The sequence below is a fragment of the Lagopus leucura genome, unplaced genomic scaffold (assembly GCF_019238085.1).
Source record: "Lagopus leucura isolate 7727_CA_CO unplaced genomic scaffold, USGS_WTPT01 Super-Scaffold_100004, whole genome shotgun sequence".
NCBI lineage: Eukaryota > Metazoa > Chordata > Aves > Galliformes > Phasianidae > Lagopus > Lagopus leucura.
The window spans coordinates 3,393,852-3,406,349 of record NW_024962264.1 but is presented as its reverse complement, the minus strand read 5'-3'; the positions used below and the strand labels follow the sequence as shown (position 1 = coordinate 3,406,349).

At 39.7% G+C, this 12,498-nt stretch overlaps 1 protein-coding gene across 2 annotated transcripts in view; it reads left to right on the top strand.

Moving 5' to 3' along the window:
- MARCHF1 (membrane associated ring-CH-type finger 1) overlaps window positions 1-12,498 on the top strand; it is a 208,633-nt gene that overhangs the window by 158,464 nt on the left and 37,671 nt on the right. For both annotated transcript variants that reach the window (XM_042870385.1, XM_042870386.1), the window contains exon 4: window positions 4,043-4,093. In XM_042870385.1, the coding sequence (XP_042726319.1) occupies window positions 4,043-4,093 (51 nt within the window). The remainder of the gene's footprint in view (window positions 1-4,042; window positions 4,094-12,498) is intronic.

Sequence of the window (12,498 nt, the reverse complement as noted above, 5' to 3'; positions counted from 1 at the left end):
ACAGAAAACCTGCTAATGGCTCATCTTGGCCTGTGAGAAAAATGGTTCTGAGCCTCGTTAAACTGCAGTTAGCATTTTCAAATTAAGAGCATACTGTATCAGTTTCCAGGATGTGTCTGATGCTTGTTATCAGCTTGTGCTACAAGCAAGCTGCTACGTTGTGTCCAGTGAGACTGATGTGATGTGAGGTAAGAGAGAAAAGGACCCAACCGCTCTAGAAATACCTGTACAAGAAGCACGTGTGATAACACTATCATACGCTGTGTAGTGCTCTTGAAATTACAGGTTTCTCTTTAAAGAAAAAAATGCTGAAGAAGAAAATAATTTCATAAGATGTTCTATAAACTGCATCCAGAGGAGGCCTACAAGGATGATGCAAGGGCTGGAGAACCTCTCCTGTGTGAAGGCAGGCTGATGGAACTGGGCTCGTTCAGACTGGGAAAGAGAAGGCTGTGGGGAGGCCTCATTACTGCCTTCCAGTATTGAAAGAGAGATTATAAAGAGGTGGAAATCAACTTTTTACACGGGTAGATAGTGATAGGACAAGGGGGAATGGTTTAAAACTAAAGGGAGGGAGGTTTAGATTAGATGTCAGGGGGAAGTTCTTTACAGAGAGAGCGGTGCGGTGCTGGAACAGGATGGCCAAAGGCTGAGGATGTCCTGCCCCTGGAGGTGTTTAATGCCAGGTTGGATGGAGCCCTGGGCAGCCTGGTTTGGTACTTGATCTAGTAGCTGGCAGCCCTGCCTGTGCCAGGAGGATGGAACTCGATGATCCTTAGGGTCCCTTCCAACCCAAGCAGTTCTGTGATTCTAAGATTGTTATTGCAGCCAAAGTACCAACATGAGGTTTGTATGGTCTTGTGTGTTGCGAGTATAGCCAGAGAGATCTTATTTGCAAAAGGAGTCACAGGGGATATGGCAACTAACCTCTGTGTGCACCTCTGTGTGATTCTTCTGAAGGGCATCCCAACAGCCCACTAATAGGGAAGTTGCCATAGATGGCTAGCTACTCTTCTACCCATATGTATGTTATATATTGTGCAGATAGTATGGAAAGTAAGCAACGTATAGGATAATACTTCTAGGTAACTGCTTTATGTCATGTTGGATTAATTTGTTCTCACAGAATGGCATGTCTGAAGTGCTTTTGGCTTTTCTGTGATGATCAACTGTTTCTGTACAGCAGTGGTGTATGGTACAGACCCTCAGTCTGCTAATATTAACCTTCCGCGTGGGCTTTTTGCCTAGTGACCTTGTTGGTGGTCTGTCGTTACTGGTGAACTTCTTAGTGAATAAACCCCTTAAAATGTATCAAAATTGTGATTTGCTTAAAAAGAGATCAATTATTTCTTACGTTTAGAAAAGAAAATAAATATTCTTTTTTCTCTTACTCGCTTGGATATAACCTCTCAAACGTAAAATAATACTGAATGAGTGGGAAAACAATCTTCATTATCACTGTTTAGCAAGCCTGCAAGAAAAACATTCTTCAGTACAGAAAGTTCCTCTTCACTGATGGTAAGGAAATGAATCAGTTGTTCTTAATGATATATTTCTTAAAGATAAGTCATTATAATAGAAGCGCACAGGCATTCTTTAAGGACAAAATTTCAAGAGATCTTTCCATAACTGTTCTATTCTGTGCTTTCTTTGTTCGAGCAATCATGAGACTTCAACATGAACATGAGTGAGGAATTCTGTCTTCAATTTATGTTTATTTCGTGCAATTTGGAGTATCTGGAGCTTGTTGTAACTAAAGTAGAGGAGATAAATGCCATAGTGAAGAATGCATCGTGTGAAAATCCTGGAGAGCTGCAGCCAGGGGACGGAATTTAGAAATGAATCTTAGAAGACAGACAATTAAAAGAGAGGAAGTTAGACTTCCAGAGTTCACTACGCTGTCAGAAAGTGCAAAATATTTCTTTAGTCTTAGTGATGGGGGATAAAGGTTGCATACTTCCAGCAGGGAGGTTCTCAACTATGAACCCCGTTCATATTTCCTAATGGTGAAAGGAGAATTAATTTCATGGGTCTGTAACTTTGATTATTTTGAGGTCAGATCTGAGCTTCTCTGAACATTAACCAAGAAATATGAAGTATATTTTTCATGGATATAAATGAAGACGTTCAAAAGTGTATATACTGAATGTTGGCTAAAAAGTATAAGAAAATGGTAATTTATTAAGCATATATACTAAAGCTACGGTGCATAATATATCACAGAAGTAACAATAAAATCAAAGAATATGTCAGGTCAGGAGGAGTCATCTGGTTCAGTTCCCTGCTCAAAGCAAGGCCAACCTCAAGGACAAGACAGAATGAACGCCTGATAAATTGAATTTTTCTTTTCCAGAAAGAATTAATAAAGAACAACAAGAAGATATTCTGAAAGTTTCACCTGAAAGTGTTTAAATCCTGAGAAGAAGCCTGTATATGAGAATAAAATGAGGAATGATGCATGGTCAAGTAGTTCAGTGATGCTGGTTTTTTGAGAGCAGGAGAACGTAGTGCTGCTTACTGCTAGCGAAGATAAAGCAAAAAGAGTGCAGCATATTAATATTTCCTGTATAAAAGATCGATGATGCTAAGGGAAGGAACAAAAACATGAGCTGCCTGTGGTCTGGAGGAAGAGAAACATAGAAGATAAATATGAAACAGCAAATAGGTTTGAAATTTTCTGTAGGGACTAATAAATTAGTGTGCAACCGTGTTTGGTTTTCATTTGGGTTTGCTTGCTGGGGTTGAGGTTGAAGTAACTGTTCTAATAGAAAAACAGTTGTTTGCTGATAAATTGCCTAATTCCTTTTTTTCTTATTTCTCGTTTTTCTATTTTTGCCGTTGCATAACTGTTCTCTGCTACAAATTAACAGGGAAATGCCTATTTGTAGAGCAGAAATGTGCATGAGAAGTGTAGGAAATTCAGACGTTTTAATGGGCAGCTCCTGTATTTTTCTTTCACTCTTTCAATGAAAGATGAGGAGAGATGGAAGGCTTTTCTTGACATATACATAGGGAATTACTGTCTTATTTGTCTGCCTGCTACAGGGATGCATGCATTGCAGATTAAACTGCAAAGGTGAACACTCTGCTTTGGTTTGTGTGCCCCTCTCCCAGTACGTAATCTAACAGTCTTGGATGAGTGATACCCGATTCAACTCTTGCTAGGTAACAATACATTTTGTTTGTATAAATATTTCTCTTCAGTGCTTGAACCTATATTTTCAGTGCTGAGAAAAGTAGTTCTATAATTACCATGAGATAACATGAACTTACCATGGGAATGAACATTCTTTCCAAAATATTTTTTACCTGAAGTAGCAATATATTCAGCTGAAATGCTGAATTGATTGCTGGAGAAGCATAAATATCGATCATGTAATTGTACCATTGCTCCACTTCTTCATTTGAATTACCAGAGGAAAAACAAGCCAGCAGACAAAAAGGTCGTGCTGTAGAAATGTAGCTGTTGAATGTATGCATCATTAGTGGATTTCAGACTCTTGCAAGGTGTTTTCTGTGGAGGTGAGAGGATAGAGGAGTGAATGTTAAATTGAACCACGTGTACCAGTAGCTATACTTTATTGTTCTTTGAATGTGTCTGGCCAGAAAGTCATATCCTGCTGTTTGATCTTCCTGAATGGTAAGTTGAACTGTTTGAGTAGGTCTGTGTCCAGTGTAAGCAGGTGGATTTCATTATTTGTCACACTGTGTTTCTGTTCATACAAGAGCAGCTGTTTTCATGAGAGGCCTCGATGATGCATTAATCAAAATGCTGTGTAAAAAAATCACCTCCACCAACAAAAGAGGACAACAGTAATTAGTTGCTAACGTGCATTTCTTGCAGAGCATCTTTCCACTGTCTTGATGTAAGTCATCTGAGTGCTGTAATGGTTTGGGTGTTGAACTGTCTTCCACTGTGTACAGTCAGTGACCAAACTGAAAAGTAGAGAAACTGCATATTTGCAATCACAAACAGAGTATTTCTTCTTAGGTAGAATTTGCAGGAGATAATTTTTTTTCATCTCCTAATTATGTTTTCCAGAATGACAAATCCCCAGGGCGTTCCACGAGTCGATCAAGTAATATTTCAAAGGTATGTGAAATCTATTGCCTTTAGGAGATAATCAAAGCATGTGAAAAGTGGATTAAGTACAAGATAGTACTCTATCCAACTATATATACGTATTTTCATTTATTCTTTATAGACATGAAGTTTTTTTGGGTTTTTTTTGCTGCATATTAGTATGATTACCAAGTAAAATCCATCTTGAAGTATAAATATACAATTAGTCCTTACTGTAATACATAGGAATAGTAAGTAAATAACAAGTGCACACTTTCTGCCTTCTTTCTACAGTTGCTCAATTTTACATTAACGCTTGTCTTAAGGTAGAATTACCTGTTGATGTTTCTCCCTCTGCTCCATCCACTCAAATAATAACAGTTGTTATGTATGAACCCCTTTGGTTAAATATGGCTTAAATCTATTCCAAAAAGCCAAGATTTAGGGGAGGTAAAAGCTCAAAACTCACTGTTTTGGAATCCCAGTCTCTTTATCTGCCATGTTTTATGTTTGCATCTGAAGATGAAATATTTTGCCTCCAGTGCAATATTTTGCCTTCCCTACAACATTGTCAGCAGGGTGCACAGGAAAATGTTTACTTCACAGAACCTTAAAAAGCAAAGATTTGTTACTTAAGGAAACGAAGTGTATGTTAGATTCTGCTCATTTACATTGAGGAGAAGAATTTAAAAAGAAAAACAAAAAGGAAGGATAAATGTGATTATATCTAGTCTGTTGTAGGATGTGGCTGAATCTCCTCCTGGCTTGCCTTTTTAGAAGAAGTATGTATACTTTCAAACTTGATCTCAGTCAATTCTATGTGTTATTTTCAGTGAGAATTTTAAATGCATGTCTGTAGTTGTAGTTGGTGTAAAATGATGTGGATTTGATATTTTTTTCAACTTCTGTAAATTTCAGTGGCCCGTGTTACACCATAGCAAATCATGTGTATATATTCACTAATATGAGACACAACGGTGTCATTTATTTTGAAGTATTTTCTACAGAAATCAGTATAGATGCTTATTTGGAAGTGTTTGCAGCTTTTTAAGTGGCATTTTAATGAGCTGGATTTTCATGCATGCAGTTAACTCAGTCTGCTTCTGTTGTATGCGAAGATACCTACAAGTGAAGCTTGATTGGAAATCTAGTTTGTTGTGTATTGCTTGATTCAAAATGCCTTTTTTGTATGATAAGAGAATATGCGTGTATTTATCCTGGAAACATTTGCCCTTTCAGGTTATTCATTAAATCATAGAATCACAGAATGGCCTGGGTTGAAAAGGACCACAATTCTCGTCCAGTTTCAACCCCCTGCTATGTGCAGGATCACCAACCAGCAGACCAGGCTGCCCAGAGCCACATCCAGCCTGGCCTTGAATGCCTGCAGGGATGGGGCATCCACAGCCTCCTTGGCAACCTGTTCCAGTGCCTCACCACCCTCTGTGTGAAAAACTTCCTCCTAATATCCAACCTAAACCTCCCCTGTCCCAGTGTAAGACCATTCCCCCTTGTCCTGTCACTGTCCACCTTCTTAAACAGCCATTCCTCCTCCTGTTCATATGCTCCCCTCAACTACTGGAAAGGTGCCTTACCAGCACCGTTTTATTCAGTGGGAGGGAGAGCATTTCTCCAGATGGATTTGCTCATCCATCTCTGTGTTCTTCTCCAGCACATTACTGTGGCCACTTATGTGGTAACCACTGAGTTGATTGCAGGTTTTTAAAAGTAATCTCACATGATTTTGTACTCTATACTCTGCCTCTGTTGTCGTGCTTCTAACTGACAGGCAGCTATGGCTCTCCTCAGTGAACATCCATCTGGGATATTCACTCATTATCTTCAGCCTGCACCTCATTGAAACTGCCCTGGGATTCCAAAAGCAAATACTTTAGTTAGCTTTCCAAGCAGAGATGGTTAGGAAAGTGTATAGGAAAGTGCAGCTTGTTCTGCACTTCTGGTAATAACCTACACTTCTTCTATAGAACTCAATATATCAATAAACAGGTCATCTGGCATTCTTCCTGGCTAGCACTGGGATTGATGGATTGTATTTGGAACTGATCTCTATTTCGTACTACCTTTCAGTGATGAGATGGAGCCCGAATTATTGATTGTGGCTTTGAAAGCTTACCTATTATAAAAGAAACACAAGTACTGGATGTGTGTTATGAACCACCTTTCCTGTTTTAATTTATTTTTTTTTTTACTTTCTCTCCCACCAATCTCCCAAAGTTACTCTTAAGAACCGCTCTGGATTTCAGAATTAGAATTATTTTCTCTAGGTGTGTTTAAACTCTTAAGTAAATGAATAGAAACAAACAAACCCCACATTCGTTCATTATCTATTTGCCATTGGTTAGTTCTGTGTATTGTAGCTTTTCTCAGTAAATTGTTTATGTGCAAGTGACTTAAGAGGAAATCTAGTCTGATGAGGATCTGTGGGTTCATTTTTCTGTTTGGGAGTAGCTAGTGGAAAAATTGTTGTGTTTGAATTGCAGCCCATAGAAGTTATGCTCGTATGTGTTGGTGAGGCTGCCTGGTTGTGTTAAAATCATGGAAAAAACATTTCTAGCACGTTGTAATTATCTTTCTGCATGTTAAGTACAAATCAAGAGCTCCTTAGAGGAGAATTTCATATTTCAAATTCTCTGTTGGTAGCTTTGGGCTTATTTTTCAGTGAAACTCAGACTTGGAGCAAATTTTTGTTTAAGCTCAAGTGCTTCTCAAAAGCAGGTGTCAGTACACTTCTTGTTTACCAGTCTCTGAAGCAGCTATGTAATAAAATGCAGTTAATTTACATCAGTGAGACGACTGTTCTGGAATAGTCATTGTCATGACATTCATTAGTCTGATTTAATATATGAAAACCAACAGAGAAAGTAAAGATGGTAAGGATTGGTTCCACTGTATGTTTGTCTCCACTGTGTGCAGTGATTTCTTATGTCAGGTCCAGCTCCTCTCAATGATATCAAGTTTGAGATGAAGTATGTACTGCAGCCAGTTTTCTGTTTTGAGCTGCTCAGATTTTGGGAGAGGATTACTCCAGGATAACTGTGGCATGATTGAATCCTGAAGAGTAATTGTGTGGCCCTTTGCATTTTAATACAGGATACTGTACAGCTAGAATCACATCAGCTTACACCATTCTTCCTATTCTTTGCCACTCTGACACCGCTCACAGATGGCAGTTCTCTTCAGATTGCCATGGATTCCTTTTCTTCAGCCCTTTCAAAGCGTAACTCCTAGTTTACTCTAATGAACTTTATTTTAAAATAACCCAGTAAGTTGATACAAGGTTGATGTAATGTTCAGTCTTAACAGAACCGAAAGCACAGAGCTTTTAAAAAAGAAAATAAGCCGAGAGCAAACAAGTCCTTGCTCTTGTAAAGTGCAAAATGTCAGCCTTTAAAAGCACTGTTACAATGAATAATACAATGTATACAAAACTGGCATTAAAATTTGAGTGTAAATGTTATCTTAGTCATCTAAATGATTCTTCTTGCTCATAAACAAAATCATTATTTTCAAAGGTGGAGACTCGCTTAGCTCTTAGCTCTCATTATGATTCTACTACTGTTGAAAATAACAATAAAGAGCAAGCAAGTAAGTGAAAAGTATTTTGTTCATCAAAACATAGAGCAGAAAAGGCAAAAATGAGAATGAGCTGCAACAACTTAAAATCATTGCTGATTTTTTTTCCTATTATATGCAAATGTGTGATTCCTTTGACACCACAATGCTTTGTGTCTTGTCCATGGAATTCATTCTCTAGTTGCAGTAAGCTTAATGAAAGGAATGACTGCAGAATTACCTACGGCTGCCTGACATATGAACTTCTAAATAAAATTACATCAAGCGTGTCTCAGTTTCAGGGCCCAACCAGCAGAAGATAATACATGTTCAGTTTGTTCTGGGATATGGTTGGCCCTGTTTTAAATTAGTGCTCTATTGAAAAGGAACGCATGCAGAAAAACAGTGTGATATGTCGTACAGATTCTGTTTTCTTAAGTCATAATTCTTACCAAACTGAGTTTTCCTAAATGTATACCACCAATCCAATTAAGCAAACTTTACATCTGCACTGATATAAAATTGCCCAAGGAGGCTGTGGATGCCCCATCCCTGCAGGCATTCAAGGCCAGGCTGGATGTGGCTCTGGGCAGCCTGGTCTGGGGGTTGGTGACCCTGCACACAGCAGGGGGTTGGATCTGGATGAGCACTGTGCTCCTTTTCAACCCAGGCCATTCTATGATTCTATGAAAATTACTCTTTTGCTTAAAGTTGAGGCTTTTTGTATTTCAAAAAATATGGTGTCTTCTGTTCTTTAAAATGGTGTGTTAGGATTTCACCATCTTTTGGCTTAGTCATATAAATATTCTCTATTCAGCTCTTTTGCTCTGGGACATTTAGATTTCTTTCTTCTGTAGGGCCAGAATAAATAAATATTACATAGGCACACCAGGCTGTTTGAATATAATGATCATATCCTCACATGTGCACACATGGGAGAATTGCAGGAATGCCATATGATTGAAAGCTGTTTAGTTAGTATACTGCAATATTTTAGAATCATAGAATCATAGAATCACCAAGGTTGGAAAAGACCTTCAAGATCATCCAGTCCAACCGTTCACCTGTTCCCAATAGCTCCCACTAAACCATGTCCCTCAACACAACATCCAGTCTTTCCTTGAACACCCCCAGGCTCGGTGATTCCACCACCTCCCTGGGCAGTCCATTGCAGTGCCTGACCACCCTTTCTGAAAAGTAATACTTCCTCATGTCCAGCCTGAATCTCCCCTGCCGTAGCTTGAAGCCATTCCCTCTGGTCCTATCACTAATGACACGAGAAAAGAGGCCGACCCCCAGCTCACTACAACCCCATTTTGAGGCTTTATGTCCTGGAGGTGGAGGGATATGTAGAAATGCGTACTGTCTTTGGAAGAAAAAAAGCACAAACAGTGAATACTGATATTGGCTGCTTTGGAAGTAAACTCTGCAGTCCAGTAGTGAGGAGGTGCATGTTTTCTGCTTCACCTTTCCTTGGGCAACATTTGTTCTGAGCTCCTTGCACACAGTCAAAAGCTGCTGGCTTCAGGGCTCTGCACCTTTTGCAAAAAGAGCAGCTCCCTCTGGGGTTTCAGTTGCATAATTCGGTGAATCAATGAATAGTGTAAGTTTTTCTAGGAACTGTACAATATTTTTTGCTAACAAAGCAATAATGCCTAAAAAGAATGAAGAGAAATATGAATCAAAACTATTGCGGAGCTGCAGTGTTTATTCCTTGCCTTCAAAGACTGGTGGAAGGAGGGGAAAGAAGATAGGAGAGAAATAAAACACCTGGGGAAGAAGCGTGCCAAAAAGAACACAAAACCAAACCTCGCTGTGAAAGTAAACGTAACAAATTGAGTTACCAGTTCCTTTAATGGTTGCTGGAAAGCCATCAGTCAGACAGTAAAGATGTCTAGGTCTGAATGCAGGAGCTCCATCCTGAATTACCAAAGAGAGGGGGAAAAAAAAGAGCGTAAGTTTCAATTCCAAATGGAAATGGAATCCCTGAAGACGTGTTATAGGATACACCTGGCTGTAGGTTAGGATTTGAGCCTGAGTTATTTCAACTGTGTTTTTGATCTTTTTAGACCTGAGAAATTACCTTATTGTCTTATAAACTCGTAAAAGTTCATAAACTTACAAAAGTTTATGAAGACTGATGTGTTCTATAAAAAGCTACACTGTTCACCAAGTGGGGTTTCCGAGTGTAAATATGCAGACTGGATCTCCTGCTGAGCCTTATTGCTGTGCAAACTGCTCTAATCTTCTAAGGTATCTGTTCCTTGGGGTACCATTATTTTAATAGGATAAAGCTTCAGCTTTTTAACTGTATTAGCAGGTGGGATCTGGAGGATTCTGTGATGCATTGCTGCCATAAAGCACGCTTAGTGTGAGCATAAAAGCATTAGTCATATTCCCTGCCTGCCCTGCCTCCGCCAATTTTCTGTGACTTTCTACCCAAGCTGTAGGCTGAGCAGCTTTTTGAAATGCCTCTGGCCTTCCTTATTCAGAACAGAGGCATTAGAAGATTCGTTAACCTTTCGGGGGGTATCTGTGAGGCCATTTGATGTCAGCTGGGTTGTTATTTTGAAGCCTAACTCCGTTCAGATATGAACGCTTTGCACTTGTGAAACGTGCCTTTACTGAGCTCTTCTGTTAGTTGCAAATAGAGCCCTTGGCTCTTTAGGAGAATCCATCCCTGTTCTGGACTAGGTTCAACATGCAGTGCTACGCAGTAGTTGGTCAGTGAGGAGGACTCTCATTGTCTGTTATCAACTGGGAACTTCTGTCAGATTCTGAACATCATTACAAGGCAACGTGGGTTTTCAATTCTGCCTTTTTTGTCAGTTGCACATCATTCTGTCCCCCCCTTTTCTGTCTTTGCTGCAGTCCTTTAACATGGAGACACAAGGGTGACATTCGATTCCCACTGTGTGACACAATGATTATCTTGCTTGCCTTGGAAATGCCACATCTTACCAGTACTGTGTTTGAAAAACATATGACCAACTTCTGTTGAACATATCAAAAATAATTATGAATAAGCTCCATGTCATGCTTATTAATTGGATTGCATATCCCTGATGCATCTCAACTGGCCAAGACAGCAGAAGGTGGTGACTGGGAATCTCTGCTAACAGTATTTTTGAATTGCCAAACCCAATCAGCTGGAGTTGGTGCTACCCTCAGGTATCTTTCTTGTGTTGATGTCGTAGAGAGATGAGATGCCTTGCTTATAGGATTGTCAGACAACTTTCTTTGGAATTATCACCCTTAATTATGTTGCTGGTATAATTTGCTTATGATAAAATCAGCACAGTGCTAGTTTAGTGTTGCCATTCTGATGAGCTGCACAGTATTGCTGTCTGAACTAGACGTCAGCTCAAGGAATACTATTTTTAAAGGAATTCATTGTTCAGCCTGCCAAGTGGAATTGCAGTCCACTGCATCAGTCTGATCCTTCTATGCAGTGAATGCAGTATCTGAAAATGTTCACTGTGCTAAATAGCCATATAGCAGTGTGACAGCAGTACTGACAATAAGATCTGCGTGCCTGAGACTGCTTCCATCATCTGTTCTATATACATTCCCATAAGAGCTCATTAGCAGGATGGATACATATGAGCAGAACGTATACAAATGATCGTGGTCTGACCAATAGACCTGTAAAATAAACTTGATGCCACATATGGAATTTTGCATTTTGTTACCGAGACCAGCACTAAAGATGATTGCAAAACAGAAAGTGTATATTTTGAGTGGGGGTGATGAACTTGTTCAGTGCTGCTTTCTGTGGAAGCACGGTGTATCAGGCAGTCCAAGGTGGCAGCAAGTTAATGATGTGTGCAGTGCTTTGCTGTGTCAGCGCGGGTCGTGCTGTCAGATTGTGGGTGGGGTGGAAGTGCAAAGAGATTTGGGGTAAAGTTCTGGAGTGGTCTTCCAGCCGAGCTGAAATTCACGTGTTATTCAAAACAAGTCCTTAAGTGTGATTACGTTCATGTGGCAAACTTGACTTTAACAGGTCCTTCCACTTCTGTTGAGTTTAGAGAGAGAAATCTGGAATTATTTGTAAAATAAGACCCCCCAGTGCCTGCAAGGCACAAAGGGTCTGCTGTTATCCTAAGTATACATCAGAAAATGGTTGTGAGAAACACTAACATTTTCAGTTTTGGATATCACTGCATAGCTCACCTGACCATTAGAAGCTATTGTAAAGTAGATAAAACCAACACTTGTGTTTAGAAGTTGTAGAAGCCTGTTGAACAGAGCATTCAGGTCTGAGAACCTGAGTTATCTCATACATAAGTCAGCACGTTGGAGTTCTCTTGCTTTGTTTTTGAGTATTCAATCTGCACATAACCCTTCTGCCTGCTCAGATGTCAGGTTTGCTCCAGGAGGGATTAAACAAGCAAAAAGCATTCGTTTTTCAGGAATGTGTTGAAAATTGTTTTAGAAGAAAAGAAACCGTGCTCTGAGTTATGTGCAGCTGAACAAAACGTAATGATGCCAGTGCAGGGGAACTAGAAAGTAAATGTGACTGAGCAGGGCTGAAACTGGCCAGACCTCTGTGCAGCCGAGAGCGAAACCTAAGAGTTAAGCAATCAATTCATAAAATAATTAGATTTCCACCTGTCTCCAAGAATTGCTAGGCTGACTTCCTGCCTTAATAGCTGCTGGAACGGTCTTGAACTTGTGCAGAACTACAGTACAGTTATTGTGCTGTTTTGATGTTCTCCGTGTCCATTCCAAGGGCAAAGCTTGCCTTGGTGGTGTGGGCATAACCTGACCACTACTGAAGATCAAGCTTGAGCTGTATGTAACACAGATCCAGGGAGAAGCACTGATAAAGTCCTGCAGCTGCAAAGAAAAAAAAATAAAGT